Source organism: Rhinolophus ferrumequinum, chromosome 10 (assembly GCF_004115265.2).
Source record: "Rhinolophus ferrumequinum isolate MPI-CBG mRhiFer1 chromosome 10, mRhiFer1_v1.p, whole genome shotgun sequence".
Taxonomy (NCBI): Eukaryota; Metazoa; Chordata; class Mammalia; order Chiroptera; family Rhinolophidae; genus Rhinolophus; species Rhinolophus ferrumequinum.
The window spans coordinates 25521544-25541114 of record NC_046293.1 but is presented as its reverse complement, the minus strand read 5'-3'; the positions used below and the strand labels follow the sequence as shown (position 1 = coordinate 25541114).

The window sequence follows — 19571 nt, the reverse complement described above, 5'->3', positions numbered from 1 at the left end:
AATTTAGGTGAGTTCTAAATTAAGCTCATTTAGACTTGGTCACAGCTAAATCTGTGCCTATAAGAGTAGAACAATAGTATAACTTCAGACATGTGTATTTAATTCATGTGTATTTTCAGAAGCATTAAAACTAATGCATATTTTTTAGAAGATAGAGATGCTACAATACTCTGAAATGTCACAGCTGTAAAACTTCTTTCTTTTTTTAATTATAGTTTATTGGGGTGACAATTGTTAGTAAAGTTACATAGATTTCAGGTATACAATTCTGTATTATATCATCTATAAATCCCATTGTGTGTTCACCACCCAGAGTCAGTTCTCCTTCCATCACCATATATTTGACCCTTTACCCTCATCTACCACCTCCCTCCTCCCTTACTTTCTGGTAACCACTAAACTATTGTCTATGTCTATGAGGTTTTGTTTCTCATTTGTTTCTCTTGTTCTTTTGTTGTTTTTGGCTTATATACCACATATCAGTGAAATCATATGGTTCTCTGCTTTTTCTGTCTGACTTATTTCGCTTAGCAAAATCTTCTAATACTGAATAGAGTCCAAAATCAAGTAGGAAAATATACTAATGTTTTTTTGTTCATTCAAGTTGTCATTTTAAGAATTATATCTTCATTGTGTTAGCCCTCTCTAATAATAGAGCAATAACGTCAAGAATCTTTTTGTATGACTCATGGCTTTTACGGTACCTAATGCTATTTCATACTTAATAACATAGATTGTAAAATGTCAGTCTCAAATTTATTAATTAATACTAAAATAGAGTTGTTACTTTAAAAATAAATTGAGAGTTTTTGTGTGTTTTAAATAAAATCACAAATATTCTCAAATCTCTCTTGCAGGATAATAATGGATAGTTATGCCTAGAAGTGCATATCTCTAAAATTCTGGAAAGACAATTTTAAGAGTTAAAACATTTTTATACTCGATTAAAATTTTTGTTATACTTTTAAGTATAATATATATATATATATATTCACCTAAATATAAATGTATATATATGTATATATATATGTGTTATATATATACATATATATACTATTAAGTATAAAATATGAAAGTAGCATGTTAACTTTTTAAATGGTTAGTTGGAAAGCCAAAGTATCCCAAACAATTGAGTATACATAAATCAGGTAAAAAGATATTCAGGCATATAATATCATTTTTTGGAAATTAAATATGTGATACTTCATTGACTTAAGAGATGCTTATTTGGAAGTGGGAATGCTAAATGAATTGATATATGGTATCTATGGACATATATTTCCAGAATATCAATTTAATATTTATGAACAATTTGATATTAAGGATTTATTGATTGATTTGTTTATCGTCTTGGAGTTCTGCTTTTGGTTTGGTGTAAAGCAATACCCAACATGCATCTCAGGTCTACAATCCTTGAGTTACCATATCATCCAATATGCATTTTAACTATTGAAACACTGCAACTTGTTTGTCTTTGTCTTTTGGGAAGTAATCAAACTATTTTCTGAGAATTAAAAAAAAATTCAATGGGAAAATAATGATACAGCAGAAAGGGAGCCCACGAAAGAGTAAAGAAGAAAAATAGTATGGAGAGTCGTGCTCCTTAGCCAAGGGTGTTCAACATGTCCACTCTGCTGAACTGGCTGCTCAGCAAATCAACAAACCAGTGCTGTAAAAGGCATCATTCTGTAAGGTGCACCTCACTGTGTTAACATAATGTCAGAGAGGAACATGTTGGGAGTGGCAAGTGTGCGGGTACAACTTGTCCTTTTTGTACTTTCACACTTCTAGCCTACTTAATGTTACTTCTTTTTTGGTTGTTAGAAGTAATGCATCAGATAAAGTGAAAAAATAGTTCACATCATATAAAACTTTTCAAAGATGGGAAATAAGAGTCAGGGGCAATGAGAGAGGGCAGGAAATGACATAAAAAAGACTTCGGGAGCAAAGGAATCTTAAGTTGTTTTTCCTTTCTGGTGGAGTGAGGCAGATGCAGCTCTCAACTGTAACGGGGATGTTCAGTGGGAAGCTGAAAGTGATCTAATCAAAGCCCTTAGCTAGTGAAACAATAATTTTCCCCAACTGCAAACAAACACAAAAACACACATATACACATACATTCTAAAAGAAGTATAAAGTTTAAGGACAAAAACTTGTGCCATAAATTATAATTGTCCCATTTACTCCTGAAACTTTTTCCCCTAAGAATCTTCTAATTAACATTATTTAATATGCTTCTTTCCCAACAACTAGGATCACTATATAATTTAAAATATTAATTTAGAGGAGTACGTGATCTAAAAATAACTTTAGCTCTTGTGATTTGGGCAATTTAATCCCTCAGGAATATATATATATATAGAGATATATAGTGGAAATAATAAGACAAGCTTTGATTTTTATTAGGACTTTCAGGACTGGGTAATTAAATTCACAGTAGTTTTTAGAATTCTCATATCTGAAGTTCACGGGTAAAATATAATATTTCTTTATGTGCAAACACAAATTTTAGAATTTAACGGGGAATATTATTTCATGAATAATCCTCAAATAAGAATAAAAAAGAAAGAAATGCAGCTAAACTAATTGTTTAAACTGATAAAACTTCATGCTTTAATATTTAATTATTTAAATGCTTAAATGTTTAAGTCAAAATTAGTGTTTCAAAGAGCATTGATAACTTGGCTTTGAATATTAGAGATCCTCAGATTTCTTCATCTTCCATTATTTTTTCTCTCCCCTTCAATTGTAACTTTTTTCCAATAATGTTTTTCCACATTTCTTAAATGTTCACATTAATAAAATGTACATATACTAAATAAACGTGGTTTTGTGTTCCTTGTTTAATTTTTTTAAGTGAGTTGGTTTTATATTTCACTCCCTATAAGCTATAATTACTTCTCTTCATACATATGTTTTTGAAATAAATATATTTTTTAAAATAAATATATTTTTTAAAATTCTTTAAGTTTTAGTCTTAGTGGATCTGAGACCTTAAAGTAAGTTTGCCATTGGTGAACTTATATTTAATTAAGAAATATTAATATAGTAAACTCTGTGCTCCTAAGTTAAAAACAAAAACAAACAAACAGCAAACCAGGAAACTTTTATTTATTAGCCCATGTCAACCTAACACTGACCTTTATTTAAAAAAAAAAAAAAAAAGAGTAGTTTATTTTTCTATATGCAGGTTATGATTATGTAAACTAGAGGAAGATCTGCATAACCAGTAAAAGTTGTGCTGGGGAAATCATATAACATGTTACAAATACATACTGAACAACATAAAAGGTACTTATTTATCATCCATTGTGCATCATCGGCCCAAACAATGATGAGGATTATTTACCTTACAGAGCTTACAGTGCATTAGGAAACACAATTAATTAAACAATGGCCAAAAAAGAGGGCACTAGATGTTAAGATTAGATAAGTACAGGAAGCTATTATAGCCATATAATTTAGTCTGGAGTGGAAAACGTTCAAGGAAGTATTTTCCTCCAAATGACATTAACTAGCCACCTGAAAAACAAGCAAGAGTTAAAAAGGTGAGTAAGACGGGTTGGGGAGGGGGGGGGTTGAAATATTTGTTAAGCTGAGGCAAACAATATATGATGAGATTGGAGGCCTGAGAAAGCATGATGAATTTGAGGAACTGAACAAAGTTTAGTGTGTCTGTATCACTACATACATAGAAGTGGGGGAGGAATGTAGAGGAGCCAAGACACAAAGTGTCTGGTAGGAGCTGGCAAAAGTTTTAAGCAATGAAAAGCCACTGAAGGGAATTAGGTTGTGAGAAATGTAGTCTGATAAGAGGTTTCGAGAGTCACTATGTCACAATATGGAGAATGGACTTTGGCAGACAAAACTAAAAGCAGACAAAAAGATTATTGCAATAATCCAGGATGATAGTGTGGGTGTGAAGATATGTAGATGAATTCCAGAAATATTTATGTGATAAAATTGACAGAACTTAAATAAATGTTTGAATATTGAGGGTGAAAACATGGGAGAAGAAGTCATGGTTGACTCCAAGGACTCTGGCTTGGATTACCGTGGGCATGTTGCTGTCATTTACTAAATTAATGAGCTTAATTTTTACCATATGAAGACTGAAGGGCCTTCAGATGTTCAAATAGTTATACTCAATGAGTAATCCACTGTAATAAGGTCTGGGCTAGATATAAAGGTTTGGGTGTTCCCAACAAATTGATGGCAATTGAAATTATAGAGTGGATGATTTCAGCCAAGAATTGTGTATGATAGGGAGCCCACACAATACTCTGAGGAACATCAATATTTAAGAGATCAGAGAAAGAAAGAGACACTGCAGAGAAGACTGAGGAGAAATGGCTGGAGAGGTAGAAGTTCAAGAGAGTTTTGTGTCACAGATGCTGAGGTTAGAGACTATTTCAAGAAGAAAGGATAAGTCAATAAGGAGCAAACTTGCTGAGAGTTAAAATGAATCCTAGAAAGTTCTCATTGCATTTTGCCAGAAGAAAGTCATTGGTGACATGGTGAAAACACTTGAGCGAAATAGTAAGAAAAGCAGAAGTCAGGTTTTAGAACCTGAGTGGGAGGTAGAAAGAGGAAAAAGCTAACATCAACATTTTTTAGGAAGTTTGACTTGTAAGAAGTGGGGAAAAAATGGACAGAAACTAGAAGCCACGTGTGGTTGAGGGAAAATTTTCTTGTTGCTCTCTCATGTTTAGTTGCAGATAGAAAAAGAAAGCATAAGAAGAAAGAAGTTAGAAGGTAATCAAGGAAGGGATTTTCTTGAAAAAATTTAAAGAGATGCAGTCCTGACTACAGACTTGGAGATTTGATTTAGACAGGAAGAGGGATACAGCTTTGATTGGAAACAAGAGAGGAAAAAGTAACAAGTAAGATGCAGACAAATGTGTAGAATCAATGGTAGAAAGTTCAGGAATGTGGTGTCTTCTCTTTAAAAAAAAGAAAACAAACAAACAAGTTCCTCTGCTCATGGTGAATGAGAGGTGCAGAGAGAGAATTATTGAGGCGACAAAAGGATAGTTTCTGTCTGAAATAGCCATTATCATGAATGGGAGATGACTATGGAAATACAGTGTAAGTGACCAGGTAGAGCTAAGGACGTAGTTGAGGTTAATTGCCCGGGTTTGTAGAGACACAAATCTACACCATTATCGTCATTATTACCATATATTTGTTGTAAAAAGGAAGTGTTTCTACAAAAATACATAAAGAGTATTCGTGAACTTTTTTTAATGGAAAAGATACCTGTGATCAATTTAGAGGTCATCGTCTGAAGAAATCACATTTTGACAAATCCAGTAACTCTCAATGTGACACTTTTCAGAAAAAACACCTGTCTTTGTTATCATAGCACAGGCATGATCTTCAATTTCAACGTGGCCCCTGACTTGAAATCTGTAGAGGAAAAGGCAACACCATCCTCATTCTGCTGAAAGAACGATGGTGTGTATTTTGTGTGTTTTCTCTCTTCTTAGAAAGAATTTACTACTTTCCAAGCTGGAGATCTAAGCATTGTAATATTCGGACAAGAAATGCACGTCAAACGATTTATTTAATAAAGGATTTACTCCAAATAGTTTTTTAACCAAAAATGCTCATTTATAAATAGAAATACTGCATGGAATCAAAATGGAATAAAAAACACTGGCTTCCCAATACCGTATGATCATATAAAAACAACGGTCTTAGAGGACTGCTATTGTCTGAACGCTTTAACCCCTAAAAGTAATGGTATTAGGAAGTGGGGCCTTTAGGAGGTGCTTAAGTTATGAGGGTGGAGCCCTCGTGAATGGGATTTATTCCTTATATTAATAAATGTATTATAATAAAAGAGGTTCCAGAGAGATTCCCTAGCCCTTCCACCATATGACCACATGAAGATATAATGGGAAGTCTCCAGCTACGAACCAGGAAGAGGACCCTCATCAAAACATGGTCATGGTGGCACCTTGATCCTGGAATCCAACCTACCAGAACTATGAGAAATAAATTTCTGTAATTTATAAACTACCCCGCCTGTGGTATTTTGTTAGAGCAGTCCAGACTATGAGAACAATCTTTGCATTTGAGTAGAAAAGTTCGTTTTGTTACTCCAAAAATTTCTGATTCAAGCTTTTAGAGTATCTACAACAATGAAATGATACCAACTCTACAGCATACAATATCATATTTATCATTTTAAGATTTAGAAATATCAACACCTCCAAAAATAAACACGGTTTTCAAAAAATATTGAACGAATTTTCTGCAGAATAAATCAAACTATTAGCCTTTTCATCTTCCATACCTAAATCCCAAATGTCACAAAAATCTTCCCTCATTATTTGTGTATAAGGAGCCTCCTTGCTTCTACAAAATATCCTAAGAAGAATAGTCTTTGGTACGTCTAGACTTCACATGCTAAAGACGGCAACAGTAACCCCAGATAGAATTGAAGGAAGGAGTAAGAGTTAGAGTGAGGAATACGGAAGAAACCCTGTCCCCTTTTAAATTGTTTAAACTCACATAGAAACCTTAACAAGAAGATCTCTGTGTATATGTGTATATATGGGAATACCCAAATGCTTCACCCTTAACACAAAAGAGGAAAACTTCATTCTTTTTTTCCATGATGTTTAAACCAATTTATTCTTTCTTAGACAAATAAATGAAAAGACATCTAAAAAAAATTTTTAAATTCTCAATTTTAAAAACCAGATTACAAAATAATAATTTTAAGCAAATTCACATGTGGGTTGGAAGAACATAACTTCAAAACTATGTTTATAGATTTTTATTAGAAATAATAGGCAAAAATTTTTTAATTAATTTAGTGTGTGTGCCATAAAAAGAGTATGGCATGGGTAGGTATAGAATGTAATATTGTAAATAATTACTGTATAAGAATATTCATCTGTATAATGACTTTCTGTTCAGAGCATTTTTTTACTATCCCTCAACCGACCCAGTGTGCCTGCTGTATCACTTGAGAACATCTGTATTCTTCCTTATCTCCTTAACGTCACATCTGTTTGAAAGCCACCACAAAAACCAAAATTTTCAAGAAGTTTAATTCACTTTTGATGATCCCTGAAACCTTGATACTGTGAAGAGAAGATTTCACCATGAATCCCCAGATCTTCTGGCTGTGTTTTGGGGAATAGCACATAATCCCCCAAGGATTCAGTGCTCTCTACACATAGAATTTAAGCAGAAATGAATGAGGTACATAAAAATAGAAACAGATATTGTTTGGGGGGGGGGTAACAAAACTTAAAAAGAGTCAAATAGCAATTTGTTGCATTATTTATAACTCATTCCTTAGTATTTCTTAATAACTGACGTCCTTTTAATCAAAATAAAGATTATTCTGTAAACCTTTAAGAAACATTTCATAAGAACTTAAATTTAGAGAATTTTATATTTATACCTCTAGAATTATAGGTAAACAAAAAGAAAGCCCAAATATGAAAATAAATGAGCTTAGGAGCCTTATTTCTCTAAGGAAAATATACTACCTACACATTAACAAAAATCAAAGTCTTCGATCTATAGGAACAAATTGGTTTCCTAGAGTTTCAGGAAGCCCCCAGTAGGGATTGGCTGCTGAGCTTTCATATTTCCCCAATGGTACTCAAATGCCAAATACTCACAACTGTGGATTTAATGGGGTGCCATCCAGCCAGGTCCATGTCTTTTGTGGATGTGTAATGTTCAATGCAATCCAATAGTAGATTCCATCTCGTATCCTATTCTGCACAAAATCCTGTGAAAGGGGATCCAGAGGAAATTAACTGAGTTATACCTATTAAAATAGCCTCTTCTGACTTTTTTCCAGATTTTAAAAGGTTTTGATATTTATCTTCATAATCAAGAAAATCTTAAGAAGGCTGAAGAGGTTTTCTACATATTTAGACAAGGAAATCAATATAGGAAGGTATTCAAAATGCATGACATACATTATATGAAGGCAGGTTCTGCTTAATGTAATAAATACATGAGGATGGTGATATAAACAGCAACTGATGAAAGGGTGCAAAGGGGATGTGAAGCAAAAACTAGGAATGGAGTAAGTCTGCCAAAAGGAGCAACAACTATGCATGGATTGCTTTGTCTACCAATAGGCAATCTTGAAGAAAACTGGTGCTATGGTGAAGCTACACACAAATGAAACTAAAGAGCCCCATCTTTCCTACCTAAAACACTAGGGTTATTGCCAGATACTGGTAATGCTTTTGATGAGTATCCCAAGTAGCTCCCATCTTTCTCTCCAAGAGGTAATGTGGAAGGATGACATAGATGTTCTAGCTTTAGAATTTACTTAGAGCATGAAATAGGCAAGTTTATACAACCTGTCAAGTTCTGCAGATTCCTCTTATGGAAATGGGGAAAATATTGCCTATGTCATAAGGTTATTGTGAGCACTAAGTTATGTAAATTTGTAACATGCCTACCACAGTGTCTGCCATACGGCAGGAATTCAATAAATGGCAGTAATTATTAATACTATAATTCTTGGATTATAGAATGCACCTATTTCTCCCAGTTTTGAATGGGCTAATTTTTATAGTAAATTAGCTCTTACCAGTTCAGCCTTGTCTCGGATCATCAAGAGATGTGATTTCATTATTGAACATGATTTTTGGCTATCTATCCATGATTTAAAAGTTTCAAAAAATTCATAAAATTTCCCTTTCTTCTGCACCCAGTCATTACGGCATAAGTTTAGTCTAGGGTTTGCTGAAATGGAAAAATAGGAAGAAATAGGAATGAGAACAAGGTTTGAATATCAGAAACAATTTTTGCATATAAAATATAATTTTATAATTATAAAATTATATAAAAATATAATATATATATAATTATAAAATTACATATAATGTATAATAATAAAATATATAGTTTTTGAATATAAAAATTAATTTTATAAACTGTTTCCTTAAAAGTAAAGATTTTGCCCCACTTTTAAGAAATGAACTCCTCTTCCATTAATGAATAGTCTTTCGAAGAGATAACTGCAAGAAATAATGTTATTTATTGAGTAATCACTACATCAAATAATTTTCTGAATTCTTTGTGCACATGAATATATAAAATGTTTTCCTCATAAAAAACTTATGAAATCCATAAAATGATGAACTCCATGTTCCTCATTTTGTAAATAATCATACTAAAGCTAAGGTTAAGTAAAGTATAAACCGGGAAACTAAAGGTTAACTGACTTACTCAAGGTCATATAGCTAATAAGTGGTAGGGCACAGGGAAATGTAAAGTAAAACAGAGAGCTTAAAAAGCATCAGGAGAAAACTGCTATGGAAAAAAAAGTCATTTTTCAGAGTCCCTTTTTGATGCAGAAGTATATATTTCACAACACAGTTTATCAGTAACTTTGTAAAACAAATTGTTTCACATGACCCCAGTATCTACACGCCTCAATGACCACCAGACTTATCTCTATAAAAGGACAGACTTGAAATAGGTATTAAAATAAACTTATATTCAGAAATGGGTACACACCGGTTTCAAATAAACTAATTTTTTTAAATATTTTAAGCTGAATAGTAGGTATTGATTGCATTTTACTTAAATTTTTATATATCTTAAATATTGCACATTATTTTTTTAAATATCCACAAATTTGTGTAAAAACTTGTCTGATATGCTTATATTAAATAGGATGAACATAAAAATATAAAGTATAAAATACTCTATACAAAAGTTAGTTATTATCATTAGATACTGTTGGAGTTCTTTGAGAGAGAGTATGAGGAATCATATTATTTGGGGAAAATGTCACATATTAAGTTTCTGTTTTGAATCAGCAAAGTATCCTAATTCTTTACAACCCTCTTCAGAGCATTTTATTTTATAGGTAAAAACAACAAAGTGGTCATTGAAATAGTGTATTAATAAGCTAGGTTTTATCTACATTGATCAGGAAAAACATCGAACAATACACCTGGAGACAAACTTTAATTTTGCTAAAATTCAGTATCATAAATTATTGACAGAAATAAATGACTTTAAGCTCTCGTGCTTCTTCAGAGGTTCATCATGATATGCGCTTTGCTATGGTAGCATTTAGCCTCTAAAATAAAGCATGAATTATTCACTTAATTCTTCTTTTTATTTGCTTGGAAGTCACATGCCACAGCAATAAAGAAGCCCAGGCTTCTGCCAGTCCCGTAAAATGGAAAGAAATTAATCTATTGAAAATTATAGTTATTTAGAGCATGGGGAACTATTATTGATATGCCAAAGATAAGATGATGGAAATAGTCAACAAATAATTCTTCAGTGCCATCGTGCTGGGACCCCCATCGAAAGAAGGCCTCCGAGCAATCCAGAGAAGCTAGAAAAGTACATGTATAGGGAGGAATATAGAAAAGACTATAATAAGGAAGTATTTTGTTGACCTATTAAAGATGTGATATGAAGACTGAAGTCTTAAGGCAAAAGGGCGATCACAACAACCATGCAAATTATTATATTTTCATATTGTAGTCTATCACTCTTATGACCATCAGTATTTAATTAGAATGCATTTATTACTTATCCAAACTTAACATAAGGACTAGAAATATATTTTAGTATAATCCTTTGTATTTAAACTATGCAAAAGTTTATAGTTTGGGGTAGATTATTGCTTTAAAATTAGTTGCAACTTGTGAGAAAAGGTTAATTTTTTTATTCTACAATAAGCACTTTTAAATAAGAAAAAATAAGCACCTTAATTTTTAAAAAATGGAGGGCAAAGATGATGAACAGGCAGTTTACAGAATAAAAAATACAAATATCCAATACATGTGATTTTACATGTAATTTCTCTATTATATAAGAAATTCAACTAAAATCAACTATGTGTATTTTTATCATATTAACATATATAATCTGAACTCTGTGTGTGTGTGTGTGTGTGTGTGTGTGTGTGTTAGAAGTGTTCAGAGGGTAAGAAGTTGCAATGGAATAATAAATATTCAAAAGGAATGGATTGGATTGATATGAATAGACTCAAAGTAGAGACACTATGCTGCCTTTTAATACTCTATAGAACTTTGTTTTGCTGGAGGCTAGAGTACAAAGGAGGGCACTGTGAGAAATGAGACCGTTATTGTAGGAAATCAAGACTCAGAGGACATTACAGAATATGTTAAAGTGCTTAGACTTTATTCTAAGGATTAGAGAAAAACATTGTAGAGTTTTAAGCACAGGAATGGCCTGGCCACGGATCTGCATTTTACAAAGATCCTGGTGGCTTCAGCATGGAGGATGAATGGAGATCTACAGAACGTTAGTAAAGCACAAACTCCCTTCTTCAGGGACATACTGGTCTCCAAATGCCTTACAATTCAGACTTTTGACATATTTATTTTAAAAGAATGATCTAAAACACCTTAATCACATATTATAACAAATAATAATTACAAAAGCAGCAATCACTATAATATAGAAGTCTCATCTAATAGATAAAAATGATAATACAAAATGCTAGTATAATGTCCTTGGGTAGAAGAGTGAAAGGCAATCTATCAACAAAACTAATGTAGACCAACGCACTTCACAGTTTTCCACCAAATCATGTCCAATTTTAAAGGACAATGAACTTGTTCCTTAACATCCTAAGCACAATTTCCTGAAAATTTTCATCTTAAATTTTCATGTAGCTGTTATATTCTAATCCTTAATGTATTTGTGAGTTTGATTTAATACGATACTATCTAGATTCCTTTCCATCAAATAAAATAGATATTCCAGCAATATGATTCTACTGTCATCAAATCATTATTATCACATCATCCTTAACCTACACTTCACCTCCTGTACACACCTTACCTTTAGAGATACTAATGCCTCATGCAAGAAGCTACTCTAGACCTCTGTTACGAAAGATTTTATTAGTTCAAACCACATGTGGCGGTGCCATTTGACTCTATCTTTACTGTCTCACACATTGATCATGAGATTCTTTTTATTTTTTTTTAGATTTTTATTAAAAAATATAGCTAACATACAACATTATATCTGTTTCAGGTGTACACCATAGTTATTCAACATTTATACATCTAAAGAAGTGATCACCATCAGGCCAGCAACCATCTGACACCATCCATACTATCACAATGTTACGAACAATATTCCCCATGTTGTATGTTACATTTCCATGACTTATTTGTTTTATACCTGAAAATTTGAACCTCTATTCCCCTTCACCTTTCCCCCACTTTTTAATTTTTCAATTACAGTTAACACTCAATATTATTTTGTATTAATTTCAGGTGCACAGCATAGTGGTTAGACATTTGTATAATTTAAGAAGTGACTAGTCTAGTACGCACCTGGCACGATACATAGCTATTACCATATTATTGACTATATTCCCTGTGCTTTACTTTACATCATCATGATTATTTTGTAACTACCAATTGGTACTTCTTAATCCCTTCACCTTTTCATACTGTCCCCCAACCACCTCCCGTCTATCACCTCCATAAATCTAGTACCCACCTGACACAATACATAGTTATTACAATATTATTGACTCTATTCCTCGTGTTATACCCTACATCCCCATGACTACTTTGTAACTACCAATTTGTACTTCTTAATACCTACCTCTTTTTCACCTACCCCCTCAACCTCTCCTCCCATCTGTAAACCATAAAAATGTTCTTTGTATCTGTGAGTGTGTTTCTGTTTTGTTTCATTATTTTGTTCTTAGATTCCACATATAAGTGAAATCACATTGCATCTGTCTTTCTCTGTCTGACATACTCCATTCAGCACAGTGCCCTCCAGGTCCAACCATGCAGCTGCAGATGGCAAGAACCCATTCCCTTCCATGGCAGAGCAATATTCCCATGTATATGTACCACCTTCTCGTCATCCATCCATTCATCCATCTCTGGACACACAGGCTGCCTCCATATCTTGGTTATTGTAAATAATGCTGCAATGAGCATATAAATGCACATGTCCCCTCAAAGTAGCATTTTGGGTTTCTTCAGATAAATACCCAGACGTTCGGGATTACTGGGTCCTTCTTTGTCTCTTGTTATAGCCTTTGTTTTAAAGTCTACTTTGTCAGGTATAGGTATTGCTACCCGGCTTTTTTTTTTTTTTTTTTTCATTTCCATTTTCATCAAATAACTTTTTCCATCCCTTTACTTTCAGTCTGTGTGTGTCTTTCAGTCTGAAGTATCTTGTAGGCAGCATATGTAAGGGTTTTGTTTTCTTATCCATTCATTTTTGATCAGAGCATTTAATCCATTTACTTCAAAAGTAATTGTTGATAAATATGTAGTTATTGGCATTTTATTATTAATGTTTTTGATCATGATTTTTTTTTTTCATCTTAAAGAAGTCCCTCTAACATTCCTTGTAATACTGGTTTGGTGGTGATGAACACCTTTAGCTTTTTCTTGTCTGGGAAGCTCTTTACCTGTCCTTCTATTTTAAATGACAGCCTTGCTAGGTAAAGTAGTTTTGGTTGTAGGTCTTTACTTTTCATCATGATGAATATTCCCTGCCAATCTCTTCTGGCATATAAAGTTTCTGTTGAGAAATCAGTTGAAAATCTTACAGGAGCCCCCTTGTAAGTTACTAATTGCCTTTCTCTTGCTGCTGTTAGGATTCTCTCTGTCTTTAATCTTTGCCATTTTAATTATAATGTGTCTTGTTGTGGGCCTTGTTGTTTGGGTTCATCTTGCTTGGGACTCCCTAAGCTTCCTGGATTTGTATGTCTATTTCCTTCACCAGGTCAGGGAAGTTTTCAGTCATTACTTCTTCAAATAGGTTCTCAATCCCTTGCTCTCTCTCTTCTCCTTCAGGTGCCCCTATGATGCAAATTTTGTTATGCTTGATACTGTCTCAGAGGTTTCTTAAATTATCCTCATTTTTTTTTAATTCTTTTTTTTCCTTTTGGTATTCTACTTCGGTATTTTCTGCTACCATGTCTTCCAAATTGTTTAATCGATCCTCTGTTTCATTTAGTCAGCTGGTGATTTCTTCTAGTACATTCTACATTTCAGTTATTGTATTCTTCATTTCTGACTGGTTCTTTTTTATGGTTTCTATGTCTATTTTTATGCTTGCTATCTCTTTGTTGAAGCTCCCACTAAGTTGCTTGAGTATCCTCATAGGCAGTGTTTTGAACTTTGTCTCTGCTAGTTAGCTTGCCTCCATTGTTTGTAGTTCTTTTTCTGGAATTTTCTCTTATGTCATTTGGAGTGTATTTCTCTGTTTACTCATTTTGGCTGCCTCTGTGTTTGTTTCTTTGTATTAGGTAGATCTACTATGTCTCCTAGGTGACCTTAAGTAGTAGGTGCTCTGTGGGGCTCAGAGAGTCTCCCTGGTCACCTGCACTGGGTGTTCCAGTGTCTCTTGTGTGGGTTGTGTGTGCCCTCCTGTTATTTTTGAGCATTTATTGCTACTGGCACATCAGTGGGTGGGATTGACCCTCAAGTTGACTGGCTGTGGGGTTTGGCCATAACCAAAGCTTACTGGCTGCTGTGTGGGGGCAGGGCTTACTACACAAAATGGGATTCCCCACAGAGGGCTCTTGCACCTGTTGAGACTGCCATTTGTGTGTGTCTCTTGTGGGGCTAATTGGGCAGTGCTCTGCTTTACTCTGAAGCCAAACTCTGTAGCCTCCCGGGAGGGGCTCTGGTAGAGGCCCAAGTCATCCACTGCCTGTGACCAGACAGGGACTACCTGATAGGAGCTACAAAGCAATCTGCAGTTTTTCACTGCTTGTGTTAAATGTGGAGGCACATGAGAGAAGCCACTCTGCAAACTGAGGACGGCTGTCACCAGTACCAGGCATGGGTAGCTCTGCAAAAACTGAGAATACCCCAAGTCCTGCTGACACCTGCTGGCTCCCTTAAAGTTCAGTCACTGATAAAGCCTCATGTGGTACACAAGTTGGGTAAGGCATGGTCTCAGGAAGTCACTACAGTGGGAAGTGCTGTGGTTACCAGGTTAATGTAAACTCTGGTTTGGTGCCAGTGCTAAGCCTGGGGCTTCTCAGAAAAAGTGTCAGAGCACACCACGGACAGGTATTGCCCACCTGCCTACTTGGATAGTTTTCCAGGAAAGAGGGCAATGTCAGTAGGGCTCGCTGCTCTCAGAGAAAGAGCCTCCAGCGTTGGGGGAGTTGGGTGGAACGGGGTCCCGGTGAGTCAGCAGGGCAGAGCTCTGGAGTTTACCTGACCAATCAGATTCAGATTTGGCCTGAAGTGTAGGGGGAGTGCACAACACATTAAAGATGGCAAGTGCCTGCTTCCTGCATGGAAGGACCACTCACCAGGAAAATGGGACTGTCCTTCAGCCCTGCCTTGAAGCCACACACTTCAATCTGCTCCCTGTATACCTCTGATGCCCCCTGAGTCACCGTGCCTCCACCAGAGCCATGGTGAGTGCCTGTGTGCAAGTGAAGCTGTGCACGGGCCTTTTAAGAGGATGTCTAGGTTCCTTGCCACCTTCCATCCCACCCAGATGGTTGGAATCCCCACTCATTTTCACATCCAGATGTTTTGGGGGCTCCTCTTCCTGGCAGCAGTACTTCAGGATGGGGAGTCTGGTGTGGGGGGCTGGGGTCCTTCTCTTCTCTGGGGGGAACCTCTGTGGCCATGGTATCCCTCCCAATTTTCATCCACTGCACAGAGATTTGGAAACAGTCTCTTTCACGCCTCCACTCCTCCTACCAGTCTTGAAGTGGCTTCTTCTTTATATCCTTAGTTACAAAACTTCTGTTCAGCTAGATTTCAAATGTTTCTCCAAGTTGATGATTCTGTAATTTACTTGTAATTTTGATTACAGCGTTTATCTACTGCTCCATCTTGGATCTTCCTGATTATGAAATCCTTGAGTGGGGACTTTTCCTCAAAGTCTTTGCCATCTCATCAGTAAACCAAGTACTTTTTATATGCCTAATATGTATATAAAGTCAAATAAATAAACTAAGAATTTGAGAATTGGGAAGAGATTGCCAGTGATATGTAATTCCGTAGTAAGGGAATTACAACACTTGAAGTAGTGGTAAGTTGGCTATTGGAGACAATGCTTTTTGAGAAGTGTTTTAACAGCAGTAAGGTAAACAAGTCAGCAGTTAAGGACTCTAAGCATTCAACCAGAACAGGTTAACAAGAAACAGAATTGGAGGTAAAGAATTGAAATAAGAAAATCATCTTCAAAATATTGAAAAGGGTCTGAATATGCTAGCCCAAAATATTTCATTTTGGTATAAGGATTATTTTAAGATGAAGACATTTGAGATTCAGAAGCTGCTCCCCTGACCTTCCCTTACCTGAATAAAAACAGAAACTTCTTTTTCTTTTAGGTAAAGTTTTTTGCAGTGTCAGTGGTTAATAAAGTTACCTCGGTTTCAAGTGTACAATTCTGTAATATGTCATCTATATATTACATTGTGTGTTCACTACCAAGAGTCACTTCTCCTTCCATTACCATATATTTGACCCCTTTTACCCTCATCTATCACCCCTGGCCCCCCTTACCCTCTGGTAACCACTCAACTATTGTCTATGTCTATGAGTTTTTGTTTCTTTGTTTGTTTCTCTTGTTCCTTTGTTTCTTTCAGTTTTATGTGCCACATATCAGTGAAATCATAATGGTTCTCGACTTTTTCTGGTTCTGACTTATTTCGCTTAGCATAATAATTTCAAGATCCATCCATGTTGTCACAAATGGTACTATTTCATCTTTTCTTATGGCAGAATAGTATTCCATTGTGTATATGTACCACAACTTCTTTATCCAATCACCTATAGAAGGAACTTCTGAAAAAGGAGGCTGCCATAAATTTCCTCTTTGAATTTGTTTATTACCAGGAGAAAGATTAAGAGGAAACCCACCATAAATCCCCTCTCTGGAAGAATTATATGGCGATGAAAAAGAGAGAATGACTACTTACATCTGTATAAACAGACATTATCACAAACTTTTCATTTGTTCTCTTTAAAAAGACACTTATCTTTCTTAAAGAAATGTATTTTCCCCACAGAAGTCATTTCTTCCTCCTTCTTTTTCCCTACTAAGTTTGGTATATAAACCTTTAAGTTTAAGCATTTTATGCAAGCTACTTCTTTTGCTAGCTCTGGTATGCATACAAATAAACATTTTTCTCTTGTTAATTTTTCTTTTGTCAATTTAATTCACAGGCATCCAGGCACTAAACTTAAAAGGATAGGAGAAAATATTTTTCTCCCCTATAATATAATGAAATAAAACGACTTACTTGTAAAGTTTGTATTGCCCTGCTTTTTCCTGGGAGGAATATTTATACAATTGCAATCTTTGGTTCCATTCCCACTACTAAGAATCTCCATGCTGTGGTTATCAGTTAAGGAATGCATGCTTAGGTGACATACTAAGAAATAAGGAAAAGTAATAAGACTAATTAGATTTCTACAAACATAAGACTGTGCCTTTTAATTATCTATTAAAATGAAACTGCAGGTGAAAGCACAAGCTGCTGGTTGAGAGGGGGTCTGTTTATGAGCATTTCAACCCTCTAATTTGATAAAGAATAAATAAACTTAGAGACAGGAGATTTCCATTTACAAAAAAGTAAGTAGACACAAAAAATAAAAGCAAATTGTCTAAATAAAATTAAAATATATTTAAATTTGCATCTGTTTAATATGATAGCTTAGAATTCTGTGTTATCTTTAAGTAGTTATGAAGACTCTCTGTTCATTTTTTTTTCATATATAAAAGGTGGAGTGCTTAACAAACTTAGAGTTGTAATGCTAAATAATAATGTATACCAGGGGTGACAAAAAATGTATACATATGACTTGTACTCACCTTTTGTTATTGGTATATATTGAGTATTACAATTTTAATACAGGTTTTTCCTTTCTTAAAATGTATATACATTTTTTTGGCACCCTTTGTATAAACTGTTTATCCCAGCTCCTACTATTTAGAAGGTCACAACAAATATTATAGAAACAATAACAAATGCAGTTAGCCATGGTTCTTTTTGAAGTAAAGCTCATTTTAGGACTAGATCTTAAATTTAACTGAGACTTAAATTTTCAAGGCTGATAAATTTTGTCAAAACTTCAAAATATCAAGTCACTTGTGAAATCCAAAAGTTTTATTTACAGGGCCAAATAAGCTTTCATAAAACTAAGTGCTTTCACCAAAATATAAAACTTCAGTTCATAGATGTGACTGCCAAACCCACACCATTTACCAATTAGTTAAAATTATGACTTTATAAATTAACAAGTTTGTTGCCTCCTCTCTATAGGGAAAAACTTCTAACTATTAATGAAATCACAAACCATGTCATTTAGTGCCAACGTAATTAAAATAATGATGAAAGAAAATATAAGGCAAATGTAAAATGATTCTGAAAAAGCTAGAGAAACAAAGGTAAACTCCAAAGGAAATACATATAGTTGAACATATAACTTTCAATCTACTCACCCCAAATAGTTAATCCTATCACTGTGGCAACGAGTAGAACCAGGGCGATGCTGGTCAGTCTCAGAGCAGTCTGATGCCACTTTGGACATTCAGGGTAATCTGTAATGATTAATTTTTCCTTCTGAAACATTTCAACATTCTAAATGAACTTGAAAATGTGTCATAGAAATGTAAATTCTGAGGGTACACATTGACTTAAAATGGGGGAAGAAATCTACTGTCTCTACCAAAATTACCTTGACATGAACACATACTTAATTATCTTTAAAGAATCATATTTATTGATTCTAAATAAAAGGCCAATATGCTTTATTTACTATTTATTAAATACCTTTCTTATCTTAATACTTCTGTTTCAAAACTATAATTCATACAACAATCAATAGGTGGATATTAGTTGATCAACTGGTTAGTCAAAATATTTCCACAAATAATTTGTCATTTACTTTTATTTACATCTTGACTGAATTAAACAGATAATATTCAGTGAGATTGAGGCTCAGGAAGGTAAAATACAAATCGTACCAAAATCACCGAATAATAATAAAAATGAGTGTCCCATGGAGAAACATAAGCAAGATTGAATATTGTAGCCATCTTACCAAATGTTGTGTGAAGTAAATGTTGTATATTTACCAATTCATAAAACAAAATTCAGATACTAACAATTATATACTGTGCTTCAATAAAACAAGCATTATAACACCTTCACAATCTTCAACCCAGATCAAGTCAAAATGATCCATTGCATTCTATTTAACAGTATTTATAAATATGTAACTACATGCCAGGAACTGGGTTGGATATAAAGGTTAAAGGGATAGGAAACCACAAAATCTTGACGGGAAACATCTATGTAAACATATTATTTCAAAACAAGATAACAAATTTTCTGGATAAAAGACTCTAGTTCATACTCTTAAAAGCTCTCATTAAAAACCTAGGATTAAGAGACCCACAGAAAATCCTAGCTATATAATCTGTGATCTAATGGAGAGTTATGGATTCCTACCTTTGCATGTCCACTTGTGTTGACAATGATAGGGATGCTTAGTTGGCTTCTGCTTCATGGAGCTCTCTGTGTTTTGCACCTGTCCAAACACCCTATAAATAGAATAATCCAT

General features: G+C 34.3%; 1 protein-coding gene across 1 annotated transcript in view; it reads right to left on the bottom strand.

Annotated features, from left to right (window-relative positions):
• Window positions 1–19571, bottom strand: part of LOC117028754 (killer cell lectin-like receptor subfamily F member 1) — a 22309-nt gene extending 2738 nt beyond the window's left edge. Inside the window, exons 1-6 of the mRNA XM_033117642.1 lie at window positions 19460–19571; window positions 18448–18546; window positions 17246–17377; window positions 8579–8733; window positions 7647–7759; window positions 5260–5409 (exon numbers count right to left, since the gene is read on the bottom strand). Coding sequence (XP_032973533.1) covers window positions 5271–5409; window positions 7647–7759; window positions 8579–8733; window positions 17246–17377; window positions 18448–18546; window positions 19460–19571 — 750 coding nt within the window. The 3' untranslated portion in view covers window positions 5260–5270. The remainder of the gene's footprint in view (window positions 1–5259; window positions 5410–7646; window positions 7760–8578; window positions 8734–17245; window positions 17378–18447; window positions 18547–19459) is intronic.